The 18,562-nt window shown below is 30.3% G+C and overlaps 1 protein-coding gene across 3 annotated transcripts in view; it reads right to left on the bottom strand.

Moving 5' to 3' along the window:
* LOC145241458 (SIN3-HDAC complex-associated factor-like) overlaps window positions 1–18,562 on the bottom strand; it is a 53,706-nt gene that overhangs the window by 9,085 nt on the left and 26,059 nt on the right. For all 3 annotated transcript variants that reach the window (XM_080104437.1, XM_080104439.1, XM_080104438.1), the window contains exon 2: window positions 11,878–12,127. In XM_080104437.1, coding sequence (XP_079960563.1) covers window positions 11,878–12,096 — 219 coding nt within the window. In that variant the 5' untranslated portion in view covers window positions 12,097–12,127. The remainder of the gene's footprint in view (window positions 1–11,877; window positions 12,128–18,562) is intronic.

Below are 18,562 nucleotides of genomic sequence, written 5' to 3'. Positions count from 1 at the left end.
AATAAAACTACCTGTTCAGTTTAAAAAACAATTAACAGAAGTTTATTTCTGAGCAGGTTACAAATGGTACTTGTTTTCTGAACAACTTGCAAAGATTTTTACCTGATCAAATCAAAACAAAGCTGATGAACACAATTCTTTCAAAGCATCAAGGGTTATTTTGTTCGGAGAAGCAGACAGATTCAACTGATCAAACACCCGAAAGAACCAAAATACCTGTGTTATGCTAAGAGGGTTAACTCTAACCAGCCTTTCATTCTCGTCTTCTGACCAGGCAATTTTTCTTTTATCTTTACATCATGTTCTTTACGAGAAAAAAATAATTTTCTTATTAATATTGTTGAAATATGAACAAAAGCTGCTGCTTAAGTCTTTATTATTTTTAACAAAAAATAACACATTGCTCTTTTCTTCAGCTTTCAGAAACAACCACAGTTTAGAAAAGAAAAAATTAAACTATTATTTGCATATCATAATAATGGGTAAAATAATTTCATTTCAAACACATTAATTACAATGCCTTCATGGAATAATACAAACAGCTTTTGGTATTAATCATTGACTTGCTAATTCTGAATATTCCATTCTTCTCATAGTAAGTCTTTTATTGACACTCACATAAATGCAACTATCTGTATGTGTGAGTTCGTTCCTTACAGACTTCGAAATGGCTGAACAGATTTTCTTTAAAATTTACAGAACTTTAGTGTACAAGTTCTGGAATGATCTTAGTTAAGTTTTGTCTCAGAATACCCCCCGATAATTACTGATAATCCATAACCGAAAACGTTATTTTAATTTTTCTATCATCAGTAAAGCCATTTTTTCCATGTTGTTGCTTAGCAACAATGATAGAACAACGGACTGTGAAAATTCTACTGTAGGTAAGTTGATAGCATGTGTTGCAATATTTTTGGCTTATAATGGGAATATGGTCCTTCAGAGTTAGGAAATTCTATTTATAAACGATGCTGTTAGAAACTGACAAATCAAATTAATTCACGTTCTGCTACCAACCAATCAGAAACCAGAATTGCTCCATAAAAATTAAACCTTTTTTTTTAGCAACCTGGCATATGTTTTCTTCATGTGAACATGGGAAGAATCTTTTGCTCTTTGGCTACAAAATTATAAAGTCTGGAACCTGTACACAACTGCCATCTACTGAGAACTCATCTTCTCCAGGACTTGTATAGAACAACTAACCATCGGAAAGTGTTCTGAAACTAAGCATGTCCTCCAACTCAAGAGCATGCTTTTTTTTTTTTTGCATGATGTGATCTGTAGGTTCAAACTCCGTATGTAAATTTCTTAATTTGTTTTTCATTAACTGCAAAGAATTTTATAAGACTTGAAATTTTTTTTTTTTTTTTGCATGATGTGGTCTGTAAGTTCAAACCCTGCACCAATTTCTTAATATTTTTTGTTAACTGGAAAGAATTTCATTTATAAGATTGTGTGTGTGTATTTTTAAAATATCTATAATATAAAATATAAAACCGGAATATTACGATACTTTAATTAAATTTTATAATTGACAAGCAAATGATCCTGAAGAAATTACAAAACAGTCTACACACATATTTAACGGAAATGTGATTCAGATGTTACTTATATGTCAGTTAAAAAAAAAAAAAAAAAACATAGGCCCCCAACAACCAAGCACAAATATTATGCCCGGTAACATAAGATAAGGAATTTTTCAACACAGTTGACTAATTGTAGAACTATACAGCGACAACCACATAAATTCTTACAACGAATAGAAAGTCGATGTTGATCCTGTGGTTTCTTTCGCATACGGTTCAAGAAATCATGGCCCTCAAAACCTTGCCAAAGTAATTTGTTTTGAGTTTGAAGAATAGCTGCTAAGAGGACAAATCAGAGAAATTGAATTGTTGCTCGCACATTGCATCAACTATGTGGGGGCTACGTTGATAAGTAAGGTGTCAATATAACCAAAATTTACTAAAATAATTTTAGGATTACAAAAATAAAAATAAAATATTGGAATTATCAATAATACAGATCAAAATAAGCATAAAAAAGGCATCAAAACACCCGAGAGCAACGCCGGGTTATACTGCTAGTTTGAAATATAATAAAGTTTTCTGCAAAATTCTTAGTGTCTAAATGATGTTTTTTAATGCCATATGCACTAATAAAAATGTAATTGCCATTCTGTTGCACTTTCTAAGATTTTAAATATTTATAAAGTTTCTCATTATAAAAAATGATTATTGATTATAAATTTTTGACAGAAGAAATAAAATGAATTGCATATAAAACATTAGAAGAAAAATTTTAAATCATAAGAAAAATCTAAAATCAGTAAATTATCATTAAATTTTCTCATAATAAAAATCCAAAATCAGCGAATTTATTCAATTTTGTCATAAAAAAAAAGACAATTGTTTTATTTTATAATAATATTGCTAAGAAAACATGTTTTACTTCATAATCAATTATACATAAATTATGTCTGTAGCATGTAAATTAAATTTGTTATGACAAAATTTATTAATTATTTACTGATTTTGAATTTTTCATTGTTTTTTGTTTTGTAAATTAAAAAGAATCCAATAATCCTTTTTTATATAAAAATATATTGACAATTTACTGATTTTAAATATTTTAATCGTTTTTTTTTCTTTTAAAATTAAAAAAAATTAAAATCAATTTACTAAATAATCTTTTTTTTTTTTTTTACAAAATTTATTTAGAAATTTTGACAATATTTATTGATATAATTGGATAATTTTAAATTTTTCTTCTGATGTTTTTTTGATGCAGTTCATTTTATTTCTTCTGTCAAAAAAAATTATAAATCAATATAATCGTTTTTTATTATGAGAAAATTTATAAATATTTAAAATCTTAAGTGCCACAACATGCCAATTACATTTTTATAAGGCACATCTGATTAAGTGTAAATAAATTTTTTTTGTTTAAATTCTAGTATCTTCCTTTTTATAGTTTAATATTAATAAATAGTTTTTGGTAAAATAATTTTCCGGTTAAACATTTGGTTGAAAATTTTTCTGTTGAGGCCCAAATCTTTTTCTTTCAAGAAAATAAAAGTTTCTTCAATATTCTTAGTGTCTAAATGATGTTTTTTAATAGATTAATTTTGATGATTCAAAAGCTGCATTTAAAAATATAATGAAAAAAAAAAAAAAAAAAAAAAAAAAACGTAGTTCAAATTTATAAAAGAAAATTCTGTTTACATTATTTTGTAAAATATTAAACAGTTCTTCTGCTCAAAACAGTTAATTAAACTGCATAAGCACCTGTTAAAAAACTATACAAGTTCTGTAATTGAATATCCCCCTCCAAAAAAAGAACGAAAAAACCCAGCAGTCCCCGCCTCCTCAAAAAAAGTGACCATAAAGTGAGTGCATTTATTCTTATCTTAGAAACTACTTGTTTCTTGGAAATTTTAAAAGTTAGTGGTAATTTTAAATGATTTTCTGAGAGTGGAAAGAAAGCCCCCCCTCCCCCATCGAAAAAAAAAAAAAACAGTGGCCACAAAGTAGGTGCTCATTTTACGTTAAATTATTATAGAAAAGTGAACTCCCACTTTTTTAAAACATACATTTCTTCATATCTTGGAAACTACTAATTTGCCGTAATTTTAAACATTTTGGTTTTCAGTGACCCCCGAAAACCTATAAGCGTGGTAATTTTAAAGGAATTTTCGAGGGTGGAGTAATTCTTCATATTTACCAAAAGTAATAATAAAATTACTGGAGTTCAAAAGTCTTTAGAATAAGGAAGGAGCGTGAGAGACGGTTTCTTCTGATTGTCTGTTGGTTACGATAGCAACTTTTTAGTCGCTGCCACCTTCATAAATCACAGCAGGGAAAGTCGCTCGCATGCCATCTTATTTAGGTTATATAGAGAGTTAACAAAAGTGATGCTCTTTGTTGTGCTAGGGCTGATTATCTTTCGCTTACAATGTCGCCCATTAATTTTGTTTTTCTCTTTTTTTGTCCTTTCTTTCTGTTTATTTAATTATGTCTTATTTGATTTTTTTATTTAGTCAATTTAAGAAATTGGTTATAATTTTTTATGGATTGCCGACAATGAGTATGACATGGAACACAAAAAAGAAAATATTATTTCAAAGTAAAGCCTGGCAAAATCATGGATTACATAGAAAAAATGCGAGCATGAAAAGTAATATGGTTACGATTAAACTTAGAAAAGTAAACGACTAGTAGTTAAAACTGGAAAAGAAAAAGACAAGATATTCTAGTAAAAATAAAATAAATTTATAACTTAAAATATTGCAGCGTTAAGAATATTTTCAAAATTCAATTTAACATTATATATAAATTCTTTTTCTTTTCCAGTTTTAACTACTAGTCTTTTTACTTTTCTAAGTTTAATGTTTAACCATAATACTTTTCATGCTCATATTAATAAACTAATTAACAAACATTGACTCAGAGTTGTCTAATATATCTACTTTTATACTAAATATGAATTTATCAACTAGTAAAGTTTTTTTCCCTACATACTTTAATAAAATACATTATATATATATATATATATATTTTAATACCAAATATACCTCTTAATATATATCATTAAATAAAATAGACGTTTTTTTTTGTCTAATTCTATTTTCCATTCTTTCCAACTTCCAAATAACAAATTACATCAGTTTCCGCCAGAAGTGAAGACTGTTAATTGGAAGTTGGAAAGAATCGAAAATAGAATTAATAGAGAAAAAAAACGTCTATTTTATTTAATGACATATGCCATAGAGAAAAAATGCTGCCTAAATATACATACATATATATATATATATATATATATATATATATATATATATACATACATACATACATACATACATACATACACAATACATATAAACTGATTATTTTAATTATCTATTCTTATGTTTTCTTTAAAACAAAATCTTCCACTGCTGGTTGTAATGATAAAATAAATATTTATTGATTTTAATCAGTAAAACTAAAATCTATAGATCACTCCTGAAAATGTGTTTATTTTTACATTTGAGAAAAATATCTGCCCATTTAGCATGTATTTTATGGTAATCATGAAACTCTATAGTTAAATATTTAGAGATTTATAAAGAATTGTAATCAGTACTTGTACTGGAATCAGAAATTTAGTACAGAATCGGTAATTGTATCAGAATTGGAAAAATCTTGGAATCATGTCATCACTAATGTATATATTATATATATGAGAGGGCCATGTTTGAGGGCTACGGCAATGCAATGTATAGAAACGGTCCATGAAGTAAAATAACGATGATGATATTGAAGAAATTAATAATTTTCATTAACACATATTTATTTCCAAACATAGTTTGTCACCTAAGATGGTAAGTGTGTGAAGTTCGCAAATTTTTTAGAATATATCTCTTCTTCAGGGGAGGATAGGAAGTGCAACTATTGCAGAAAAGAAGAAATATGATAACAGCACTTATGCATGCTAAAACATTCCTTGCTTCTGAGATTGAGTTATGTTTAAAAATAATTGTTATAATTGTGATTCAAGCATTCTCTAATATTTCTTAATATCTGAAAACATAAAAAACAGTGACTCTTTTCCCAGTTAATTTACATAGTGCATTTGCACACAACGTAAATACATATGTAAAGTAAATAGCAAAATAATAGGTCATTTTACTTTTATAATGAATAGAACTAATGACAGTTTATTTTTAGTGAGTGAAAAGAATCTCTTATGAATTTTTGAATCAAGAAATAATGGTAGTGTTTATGATCTAACAGGTCACGAGTACTTTAGTGTGTGTGCATATGTATATATAGTAAGTTTTGAAAATATATATGGCAATTAAGCTACATAGAATTTTCCATGTTTCATCCTCGTAAGAATTTGTCAGGTTCTTATAAGAAATTGATGTTACTTCATGTTTTTATATATCCCCGTGGGACTGGGTTTGCTAGTCAGACAATCAGATTCTTAGTTATTCACACACCCATTTATTGTAGCCAGTATACATGTGCACTTGTTTCTTCCTTGTTTTGGTGAGGATTTTTTATGTATTATGTTCATATCATTATTATAATTATGGTGATATCTTTCATTATTGTTATTAGCAACAGTAGTTGTTCATTATCCTAAGGTAAATTTTATTTTGTGTATACTTATGTTTGCCATTTCATTCTTGCAATTTAATAAATTTTGGGGTTCTTTAAAGTTTAAGATAGCTAATTTCTCATTCAAACATAGTCTACACTAGTTGTCTAGGTTTCTATATGTGCTGGTTTGTCATACTATTTTCCACTCTAGTATCAGTGATGGTCCACTTTCTTTGAGCTACAAGTAGTGGTTCGCTAATGTTTTCATTCTGTGTTTTTTATATTTGTACTCGTGATCATAATATCTACTTTTAAAAATAAACTATATATATCTTTGGATTATAAGAAAATATATACTATTGGAGGTATATAGTCTGTAAATAATATTTTTAATTGTAACATATAGTAAGCTCAATGAAAGTGAATTTTCACCTTCAGAACATTTATACCATTAGTTATCATTCCGAATGCCAAAAGATGCAGTTTTGAATTCAATTATTTTTGGGTTTGGTAGGTACCTATAAACACTACAATAAGTGTTTTTTTTTTATTTGTTTTTGCAGACTTTAGAAATCTTTATTTTCTTTTTTCTTCAAATTCTTTTACTTTATTTAAACTTTCTAGCAGTTATTTTATTATTTTTTTAGGAGCATCTATTTGTCTGGAGTTGTTTGGTGGTCTTCTGCTTCAAAACACATGTAAGACATACTATAAGGAAAATTTAAGCATTTGTATTTATAAAAAAAAAAAAAAAACTAATAAAAGCGTTGGAGCGTGAATTTACATCTTTTAGTTTTTGGAATAACTAATGTTATATATATATATATATATATATATATATTAGTGTTGGGACGATTCCTAAATTTTTTCCGATTCCAGGAAAATGTTGATTAACGATTCTGATACCAAGTACGATTCCGATTCCTGTGGAATTGTTGTTTTGAAATATACCGTTACATAATCGAAAGTTTTTGTATATCGAAAAAATTTGGTACAGCAAAAAAGTGGAAATACAATTAAGGAAATTTTGAAAATGATTTGATTTTTTCATAAAATTTCTTTCATTGAAGAGAAAAGTCAAAACAAATATTTTAACCATGAATTAAACATGCACCATGAAATTAATAACAATCAATTTCAGGAGTTATTTTATATATTAAAAAATATAAAGAAAAAGGGCGGACGTACACGAATGCTACCCCTGTAGCGAAATACGCATCGGCTCCGATGTACATGGTTCGACTGAGGGAGAAGTTATTTTTACAAGGAAAGAATTTTTGCGTGTCTGATCTAGTTTTTTTTTTCTCTTTATTTTGGCTTGAAATTTTGTTATGATTTTATCTTTTTTTTTTTTTTTTTTTGATGGATGTTTTTTTTGTTTTTTCGAACAAATAAATAATTTTAATTAAACATTTTTTGGAATTAAAGCAATTTTGAAGGTCAACAAATTAATTTCATGCTTTGGTCATAATTTAAAATACTGATTTCTTCCTTGGATTTCAACAACATATGCACGAAATAAAATGGTGTCTCCAGTTTCAGTGATAGTGTAGAAGTACTTTTTTTTTTGAAGAGGTGTGTTTAAATAATGTTTAAATAATTATTGAAGCAATTTAAACGGATTTGACTGAATAATTACCAAAGCAATTTAAAGGGATGTGGTTAAATAATTACCCAAGCAGTTTAAAGTTTTCTTAAAAATATTAAACAATCATTTGGTCACTGCAGATTGTTAAGTCATCCCCTTTGTTTTTTTGCTTGACATAAATACCCCATTCCAACCAGACAAGCAGCAAAATTCTACCCATTCCTTTAGAGGTCCCCAGAAAAAGCTTTATTCTCTAAGTTTCTTCCTTAGAACTTCTAACCTGTGGAATTTCCTCCCTGTTCCTTGCTTCCCTTACTGTACTGACATGAAGAAATTTAAATGCAATGTGAACAAACATCTTGCTGTTCAACTCTCTACTTAGGATTTTACTGTAGGTATGGTCCCTTATTCACCATAGTCTCTTATATCTTAGTGAAAATGTATCTTGCTTAAGGTGAATTAAAACAATATTATTGACAGGAAATTTAAATCCTAATAAAAAAAAAAAAAGTTCAGAGAATGAAACCCAAAATATCCAAAACTTAAAAATTTTTTGTCAATAACCTGATATGTAAACAAAAACAGAAACATAGCTGCTGGAATATGAGTACTAAAAAACGAAATACAAGGGGATGTTCCAAAAGTAATGCTTACTATTTTTTTATTTTGCCTAAATGGATCAGATGGGATTGCAAATTGCATTGTTATGATGACTGAACTTATGCATTTATGACCTGAAAGTTTCATCTCATCTGCTGATATTGATGCGAGCTTAAGAAAGCAACTCCTGTCATTGATGTGCATCAAAAGCAGAGAGCGTTATTGAATTGCTAGCAAAAGTATATTAAGAAAGGTGGTGACCATGTAGAAAAATAAACTCTGGAGCACAAAATGTCACTAGTTTTAATGGTACAACTGTCTTCATAGCTCTTCAATATTTTGAGTAAAAAAAGAAAAAATAAGAGGCTTTACTTTTAGAATGACTCTTGTAAGTGAGAGTTACGAGGCTTCCAAAAATAAACCTAAAGTACACTTTAGACACCCCATTTTGTGAGTGGGGGTGGGGTTATCCAAAAAAATTGTCCAAAATGCAATCTTGATAATCACTGTCAGGATTCCCACACACAAATACTCTGAACCAACACAAAAATTAGGTGGTTGTAGTGTTGGCCGGCCCATGCCTACTAATCTGGCGGCCAGTGATTAAGTGCACAATACAAGGCATTATATCTCGGAAACTATTTGTATCCGCCAAATAAAAACAAGATTTTCGAAATCACCATAGTGGATAACCTATAAAAAGTCTTCATTTTAAAGAAAAGTGTGTAGTTGGAGCTAAGGTAAAAATTTATATATATATAAAAAAAAAAAAAAAAAAAAAAGAAAAAAAGACAACTGATATAAATGCAAACATAACAAATGAGTGTTCTCTTATGCAAAGTAAATAAGTTTTTAACCTACATGCATAAAATATTGGGTTCAGGGTATGTTTTGGTGGAGGGGAATAACTGCGCGGAGAGGGCATTATTTGTCGTAAAGTACTTGTATCTGTCAAATATAATTAAAATTTTCTGAATCAGCGTAGAGGGAAACCTAAAAAAATTTGTCACTTTTAAGGAAAGTTTGAAGTTAGAGTTAAGGTACAAAATTATCTTTTCCTCAAAGAAAAAAGGTACAACTCGTGTAAAAGCAAACATACAAAGGAAGGGTATCGTTTGTAGAATAAGGAAGTATATAGCGTACATGCAGCAAATATGGGGTTCAGGTTATGGTATTATTGTTTCTTTTTGGTGGTGGTGGGGGGGGTAATGGCCCATCATAAAGCAAAGTAGAAGGGAAACACCACCGCTTGGAAATAATAAAAGGTAAACACACGAAGTGTTTGCATGTCTAGAATAAGTAAGTATATAGCATGTGTGCAGGAAATATAGGGGTCAGGGTAAGGTCATTTTTTTTTTTTTTTTTTTCAGGAGAGATGTCTAGAACTGTTTGGTGTAATAAAAAAATAAAACTAAAAATATTTAAAAATGTAAATGGAACGGTCTGTAATAAATGACAGTAAAAGGAAACCATTGCAGCTCAGAAAACGTAAAAGGTAAACACAGTTAAACGTAAATGTAATGTTTTTAGTTTTCAGGGTATTTTTTGTAGATGTGTGGATGTTTTGAATAGTTAATGTGTGCATATGTAAGCACTAAAATTTCTGATAATGGGAGTTTAATATGGTTGTATTTGGATTAATCTATTTTTTAATGGTTGTGTTGTGTAGAGAGAGCAGCCATATTAGTAATCGTCAGGTGTGTAAAAGGTAAACACACAGGGAAAGGGTCGCGTTTGTAGATTTAGTAAGTATATAGCGTACACGCAGAAAATGTAGGGTTCAGGCTATGGTAATTGTTTTTTTTTAGGGGGGGGGTAGAACTGTTTGGTGTTATAAAGGAAAAAACTAAAAATATTTTAAAAGAAAAGTGGAAGGGTTTGTAATAAAGCACAGTAGAAGAAAAACATCACAGCTCAGAAAGCATAAAAAGGTAAACACAGTTTAACGTAAATGTAATGTAATTTGTTTTCAGGGTATTTTTTGTGAGGTTGTGATTGTTTTAAATAGTTAATGTATGCATATGTAAGTACTAAAATTTCTGATAATTGGAGTTTAATATGGTTGTGTTTGGATTAATTTATTTTTTATGGTTGTCGTGTAGAGAGAGCAGCCATATTAGTAGTTGTCAATCGTATTCGTTTGTGTAATAAGATTGTATTCTGGAAGGATTGGTTTGGTCTGGTCTCAGCCAATGGAGACCGAGGGAATTTTTGAAGGGAGAAATTGTTATTTTTGTAATGAGAAATGGAAAGATAAAGGTATGTTTTAGATCCAATTATGAAGGGTGAAAGGTCAGTATAGTAATAATGTGTGTACTTATTCCCAGTGATGACTGGGTGCAGTGAGAGCACTTTAGAATTAGGAGAAAATATGAACTACTTCCTCTAAAGATGTTGGCAATCGTGATGTTTCTCCTAGGATGTAATGTAGGATTTTATTATAACGAATAAATGTATCTAAAATGGCATTCTAAAGTTACATAAGATGATGGATAATAGTTTAGACATAATAAATTCGTTATTGCAAACCTACGGTAATTTGGCACAGAGGGGAATTTCTACGATCAAAATATTATATAGTGGATAATCTTCAGTAACAAACTTTCCAAACAAAAACATTGTAAAACTACATGTAATTGCATAAACAAAAAAGGCAAAAAAGAATCCAATCTTTTCTTGCCATAAAATAATCTTTAAAAGCTATTTACAATTGAATGCCATTTTCTTTTTCCTAAAGATTTTAATGGATTTTTAGTTTCTTCCTAAAGTCATGTTCAAGACTTCTTTTAAATGTAAGTAAAATGTAAGTTTTTTCTAAGAACTTTGATAACTACACATTGAAATGTCATTATTTATAAAACGTCATTAAAAATTATTAATTAAAAGATTAATCAAATTAAATGCTACCTTAAACTCAATGCTCAATGTCTTCAATCAATTTAGGTGAAATTTTCCAGCAGTTCTATATACTATATCTAAACCATGATCCTTTTTCCTTCAGCTGCATTTTTTCTGAATATGAGGAAGATTGTTCTTATTCTATCAATCGTGATCAGCTATTCTTTATTATCACCTGTAGTAAGGACGTAACCCTCAACCCTCTAGAAAACCGATACTTAGAACTAATCGTTAAACACTTTTGCCGTCGCATGTCTACAAAAAATATACACCTGAAAAATCTCAGGTTACATTAGTCTTGTGAAAAAAACACATTGAAACTAGAAGTCCAAATTATCTCATTTTTTCCATTTTTGCGACCTATGAGGATCTCGGGTAACCCTCTAAGTATGATCATGTTTTTTGAGGAAGGGAGTCTTTTTAGTCAAAATACAAATCACCTGTGGAACCCAGATAATATCATCCAATTCATTAGCAAATAAAACTGAATTGTCAAGAAAACCTGTCTTGATATGTACATTAACAAAATAGTGCCATCTAGTGTGACTAATTATCTTCCCCAAACATGCATTTATTCAGGGGGAGATAATTTAAACAAGGAAAGAGCATGTATTAGTCAACAGGTCTAACTCAATTCAGATCTCAAAGAAAAACAAAAATGAAATCAAAAGGAAGGTAAAAAAAAGATAGGATATTACTTACATAATCCCAATGTCTTTCTTGGTCGACTCTGTTGCGCCATCGTTTTACTAAAAGTACACATGCATTACATATATCACCTGCTCGGTTGGAAACATGAAAGCATTCCTGAAAGTCTCGTTCATAACGAATGCTGCTTGTGAAGCGAGAACTGGAGGATTTTACACGGCAAATGCAACATCCGGTTTGACTACGATACATTCTGTGTCTATTTGTGGACATAATTGCGTTGTCAGACAGAAGAGAAAAAAAGCTGAAAGTAAAAAGAAATTAATTAAAATATTGTAAAACTGATTAAAATATTGTAAAACTGATTAAAATATTGTAAAACTGATTAAAATATTGTAAAACTGATTAAAATATTGTAAAACTGATTAAAATATTGTAAAACTGATTAAAATATTGTAAAACTGATTAAAATATTGTAAAACTGATTAAAATATTAATACAAAGTCAAAAAAAAAAGAAAAAAAGTTCATATTGACGAAAAAAAAAAATTCTTTTGCGAGATGTTCACTCAATTTATTTCTTAGCATTGTGCTTAAGTATTTCTTCTAGTCATTTCATGTCACTCTTCCCTTGTCCTGAGATCAGACATTTTTTGGTATTATGCAAGTTCACTCTCCACTTTTCAGTTCAACTATCTCCAAATTCATACTGAAATTGTCCACAAGAACTTGTGGCATAATGGATAAAGTACTAAGTAAAATTCACTTGTGAATTACACTGTTCTGGAGGTTGAAGGTTTAATTCTTATTGCAGGTGATATTAAAAATACAATTGTAAATTACTTAAAGACTTCTACTCAGACATAACTGATGGAACAAGAGCATGCTATTCCTAAGGATTAAATAAAGGATGACATTTGAAATTCTGTGCAGATTCCAAAGTTAGACAAAAAGATTCCAGAGTTCAATAAGATACACCCGAAGTAGATTGAAGAGAAAATAGGCTGAAATATTGTGAAAATAACACTCTAGATGAGAATAGTAGTCCAAGTAGTCTAATACAAATTCCTCATCTTAAAAATTCAGTAACATAATCTCCATCTTTATTAACACACCCCAAAAATTGTGTGGATTTTTACATCTTTGAATATTAAGCATATCAATGCGACATGAAACATTTATCTGGATCAACTTTGATAGTGTTTTTTTTTTTATTTTATGTTATCCTCTTACTCTCCTCCTCTCATGCTACTGCTTAGATGTCATCGTTCTTCTATATATATATATATATATATATATATATATATATATATATATATTTTGTGTACAGAAAGTTGTTAGTTGAGACAGGTCATTGGTACCGTCGGTTTCAAGCCCGATAATAAGGCCCGTTTAAGGTATCCTTATCAAGCTCTCTTCAGCCAATATTGGCTGAAGAGAGCTTGATAAGGATACCTTAAACGGGCCTTATTATCGGGCTTGAAACCGACGGTACCAATGACCTGTCTCAACTAACAACTTTCTGTACACAAAATATAAGTACGCTCTTAAAATTTGGATTTTCCTTTTAATTGAGCACTCTGCTGGAATTCTTTTTCCAAAAAAACTAATCATATATATATATATATATATATATATATATATACGTTATCCTTTATTTCTTCTATGCTGCTCCTGCTATTTTAGCCTTTTTTTGCTTTATTCATGCCATTCTTTCACTCTCCATCTCTTACACTGATGCTTTTCTCAAGATTAGATCAAATTTTGACAGTTTACGATCGCATGATGAGATTGAAAAAAAAAAAAAACAAATCCTTAATCTTTAGTGTATGCTTTATTTTTGCCATATTTAAAAAAAAAAGTATTTATTCCTTTGAAATATTTTGGGGTTCAACTAGTACCAGTTATTGAAGAGACAAAGACTCAACATTAAGGGCCTTTCTTGAGATAGGTATTTACAAAAACTTAATAAACTGCACACAGATTTCTAAAAACTCGGGGAAAATGTTTGATAAGGCATAATCAATAACATGTTTCTATATCAATAAAATACTGATCAATTCTCATATGTCTGCATTTCTCACCTCCACATAACTGTCTCATTTACTAGCTATCCCAGCATTGCCCAAAATTTACACTTTCAGTATTATTTTGCAGCTAAAATAACACTAATTATGAAATATCTACAATACAGGCAAATATTAATAATCGAAAACTAAAGTATGTTAAAAAAGTTCATGACATTGTCCCCTTCTTATTTAAATATTCAACGGAAAAACAAAACCAATCAAATCAAACTGAAAAAATTATTTGCATTTTTGTTTTCAATCAGGCAAAAGAGCTAAAATTATTTGAATAACAAAAAAGAAAACGGATAAGAAAGATGTTACTACTAACAGTATTTTAAATAACTAAAAATCAGCAAAGAAAGTTATTCATTGCTGTATTTTGCATTGCCTTTAAAACAACAACAACAAAAAAAAGACAACATATTAACTGCAGAGTAGATTTAAGCATAAGGAACCCCTACATAAAATGTTTTACAATCTTATTTATTCTGCAAAAAATATTTCTCTGACAACTAGTTAAAACACATAATTGGATCCTTTTTCCAGTTTATTTACAATTCTGCACTTGGACAAGAACATTTAAAAAGCAAAAAGAAAACAAAAAATGTCTGAAAAATTAATTTGCACAATCTGCCTATGTCCAAATGAACAAAAACATAGTAATCTGCCTATTTATGAGCGTCTCTTGAAGGAACCCTTGACAAGCTTGTAAGGAATCCTAGAGTTCTGAGAAACCTTAGTCAATGGTACTACTTGAAGAGCATGTGGCAGTGTAATTTGCAGAAAGTTCATAATTTTTTTTGCACATCTGTTTCTAACAAGTCCTGGTAACAAAATTAGTTTCAAAGAAGAAATATGGCATCCACTTGAATGTAAATTTGTTGTAAATAAAAAAGATGCCAGCAATCAGAAAAATTATCCTACTTGGGTAAAATATTTTCTGAAGGCAATCAATACAAAATAAATTGTATATGTGAGATCTATTTAGAGAAAAAAAAAGAGTTGGAAACACTAGTAATTAGAATCAGACTCTTTATTCGGGAGATAAAAATGGAAGCATATGCATTACTTGAGATGAAGAATGGGGAAACTTGAAACAACAGAAAGCGTAATGGAGGTGATGATGATGCTTGGTAATCATGATAGTTACAAATATCTTGGGATTCTCAAACTGAACGCCATCAAATCAACCGAAATAAAAGGATTTGTCAAATACTCTCGAAAAACAAAAAAATCTTTTTGTAACTAAATTAGATAATAGAAAGCTACTGAAGGAAAGAAATACCTTCATAAGTGTACAAGAGAAAAACTTAGGCGACTAGAATAAAAAAACTAGGAAACTAATAACTAGTGTTGGGACGATTCCAATATTTTTCCCGATTCTGATTTTTTATGAATCTCTAAAGATTTTACTATGAAATTGTTATTCTGTCCCGATTACCGTAAAAACACATCTTAAATGTACATGTATTTTCTCGAACGTAAAAACACACTTGTGAGGGTGTGACAGAGATTTTAGTCTTAGTGGAAGTTTAAAATCAATAAATATTTATTATTATTACAAGCAATGGAAGACGTTTTATAAAAACAAAATAAAATAAAAAAGATAATTAAAGGAATCGGTTTTGGCATCGGAAAATAGGCTCAAATTTTCCAGATTCCGATACTCCAAAAAGCTCCGATATTTCTGATTTCCAATTCTGATTAATCGTCCCAACACTACTAATGACCCTACACAATGCACTGCACCTGAAGGCTGATACTGATTGAATGTGTAAAAAGAAAAGAAGAGGAAAACGGACAGGTACGTGTTGAAAACCGTGTGGACAATGAGATAAAGGAATTAGAAAAATGGATCAGAAAATACAGACAGGCTGATTATTGCCGCCAAAAGCAGCAGCAGCATAAACAATATGGAGAGCAATAAGTAACAGACGGAACAAACGAGTGAAAAAAGCCAAATGGGACAATCAAGCAGGCAGAAATACTAAGTAAATATATAAAGTTTTCCAAAAAGCTGAAGAGAATATGCAACGTAAAAAAAGTAACTATAATACCAAGAATAGTAGGAGCACCACGAACAGTTTCGAAAAACCTGGTTTGGTTGTTTAGTTCTATGGCATATCAACCTTTTTCGGATTATTCAATGCTGAATTCAATAATTTTAGTAAAAGGTTTTACACTTTAAATTCTTTATATTTTCGAATATTTTTTCAGGATGTTTGGTTTGGTTGTTTTTTTTGTAAAGGAAAATTGTTCTTGTTTTGCAGAACATGATTGAGTTTTGCAACAGGAAAGAAAAAACAATAACATTGATATTTGGTGCATTCAAACCAGGAAGCCGATATCTTCAGACAGCCTGATCTGATGGTACAAAAGGAAAAACCTGGAATCAAAGAGAACACTGACACAATACAAAACCGCTTTAATAAAAACAGCTGAAATATTATGAAAAATCCTTAGGTGTGGAAACCAACCCACATAAACAGCTGACACTGACCAACCATGAGTAAACTGAGAATAGAATGTTATACAAAACCAAAAGAACCGAAACTGTTAGGGTAGATATGCAAGAAAAATTAAAAGCATAACCAATAGCCCCTCTTAACTACACTAAAAAGCACAATGACATTATCAGTTGGTGTCACAATAAATGGTTGTAATGGCTCCATGAGAATGGAAAGAGCACCATCCAGACTTCCACTGAAGGGACATTCCTGGAAATGCATCAACTGTATTAGAGAAAAACTCAAATCAGCAGTTTCGTTCAACTAATCATAGCATTTTTTCTTCCCCCTTCCACATTTTTCTTCCAGACCAAACATGTGCAAAGTTCAGTGAGGCCCATAAAGTCTTCAGCAAGTAGCATAGCCACAAGAAAAGACATTCACTAACTATTGTACATCACCAATACATACACCACACGTGCCACTCACCAAACTTATGTATAGACAAGCTCTCTCTCTCTCTCACACACACACATCTACAATGTCTATCAATTTATACACATTGTAACAATCAAACTAACACAGTGTCAACCAAAATGAACATGTCTACTCAAATTCTCCTTACAGACAAAACACCTTCCTTTGCCGAAAATGTTCTTGGAAACTGAACTCTCAATATCTTTACCAGTCTTTCTAATGTGATTGTTTTATGTTGTCAATAAAAATTATCCTATTGTTAACAGTGCCAATTTGCCAATATGTCATTTCACAGATTTTCTATTTTAACTGTAAACGACAATTTTGATAATGTCCTGTCGTCAACAGTATTTATTTTAAATTTAAAACAGAAAAACCAAATAATCAAATAAAAAAATAAAAAATTTATTGTTGCATTTTTGTTTTTAATCAGACAAAAGAGCAAAAGTAATTTGAATTAACAAGTGAAGCATGCATGCATGGTCTCCCGTGAGTGTACAGTAAATGAGGCATAAAATAAATGACTAAGTTCAACATTTGCCCCTCCCCCATTTAGCCCCAAAAGTCCCCAAGGGACGCCAAATCCTGGTGAAAATGAACAAACGGTCTTAGGCCTTAACATATGTAAATTTGAGTTCAGCATCATGCAAAAAAGAAGAAATGACTAAGTCCATCATTTGCCCCTCCCCCATTTAGCCCCAAAAATCCCCAAGGCTTTAACATATTTAAATTTGAGTTCAGCACCATGCAAAACTGCTAAATAGACATACACAAACTTTTGGACAAATATGGTAAAATAGTCCCAAAAATGGAGTGTTTTTATTAGCCCTAAAAGAGCTCCTGGGGCACACTCAAGTTATCGCAAAGTTATAGACAAACAAAATTATATAGAAATCAGTTACAACTTTTCAGAAAGTTTTATAAAAATCCAAGGCATGAATTTTCTTTTAATAAGCACAAAAAGTGTCAATTTTATCCATTTTAACTCGAAAGGCACCTCTAGGGGAACAACCGGAGTTTTCCCGAAAAATCGTTCTGTTACTTTTTTTTACTCATATAATGTTTAATGTTTGTGCAAAATTTCCAAAAATTTCAAGGCGTAGTTATTGATAAAAATGTGGACAGACGAATGGACAAGGGTGAATTTACAGGTCCCCCCCCCCACACTTTTGTCGGGGGGACCAAAAAAAAGAAAAAAGGAAAATCAACAAGGGAGTAGATGTCGCAATATTATATGAAATAACTAAAAATGGGAAAGAAAGTTATTCATTGCTGTATTTTGTATTGCTTTTAAACAGAGCAAAAAAAGTAGTTTTATTTTAGAGAAAGACAATGTTAGCCGCAAAGTAATAGCCAAGTGTGGAGGTATCTCATTATTTTGAAAGATGAAATTCAGCCAATTATTAATGCTTCGGACCATATTGAAGATTTGATTTTTATGCAAGATGGAGCTATTGTTGGTTGTGTATGGCTGAATGCCCAATTTCCCGGAAGGCAGATGGGTCATCGCAGTTCGCATGAATGGTCAGTCAGAAGTCCTGACTTAATGCCTTATGACTTTTTTTCTGGGGTTGGCTGAAAGAGCAATTACTCAACCAAACCAAAAGAACATGAAGGGCGAATACGTGAAGTTATGATTACCGTTCCGCAAGAGTTTTTTGTGAAATCAGCTGATGCGATTCCTGGTCGACTTGAAAAGCTAATGGTGAATTATGGCGCCTATATTGAATTATACTTTCTTATATTC

Source organism: Euprymna scolopes, chromosome 20 (genome assembly GCF_053919585.1).
Source record: "Euprymna scolopes isolate OS-2025 chromosome 20, ASM5391958v1, whole genome shotgun sequence".
Taxonomy (NCBI): domain Eukaryota; kingdom Metazoa; phylum Mollusca; class Cephalopoda; order Sepiida; family Sepiolidae; genus Euprymna; species Euprymna scolopes.
The sequence above is the reverse complement of the archived record's forward strand: the minus strand, read 5'-3'. Positions and strand labels throughout refer to the sequence as shown.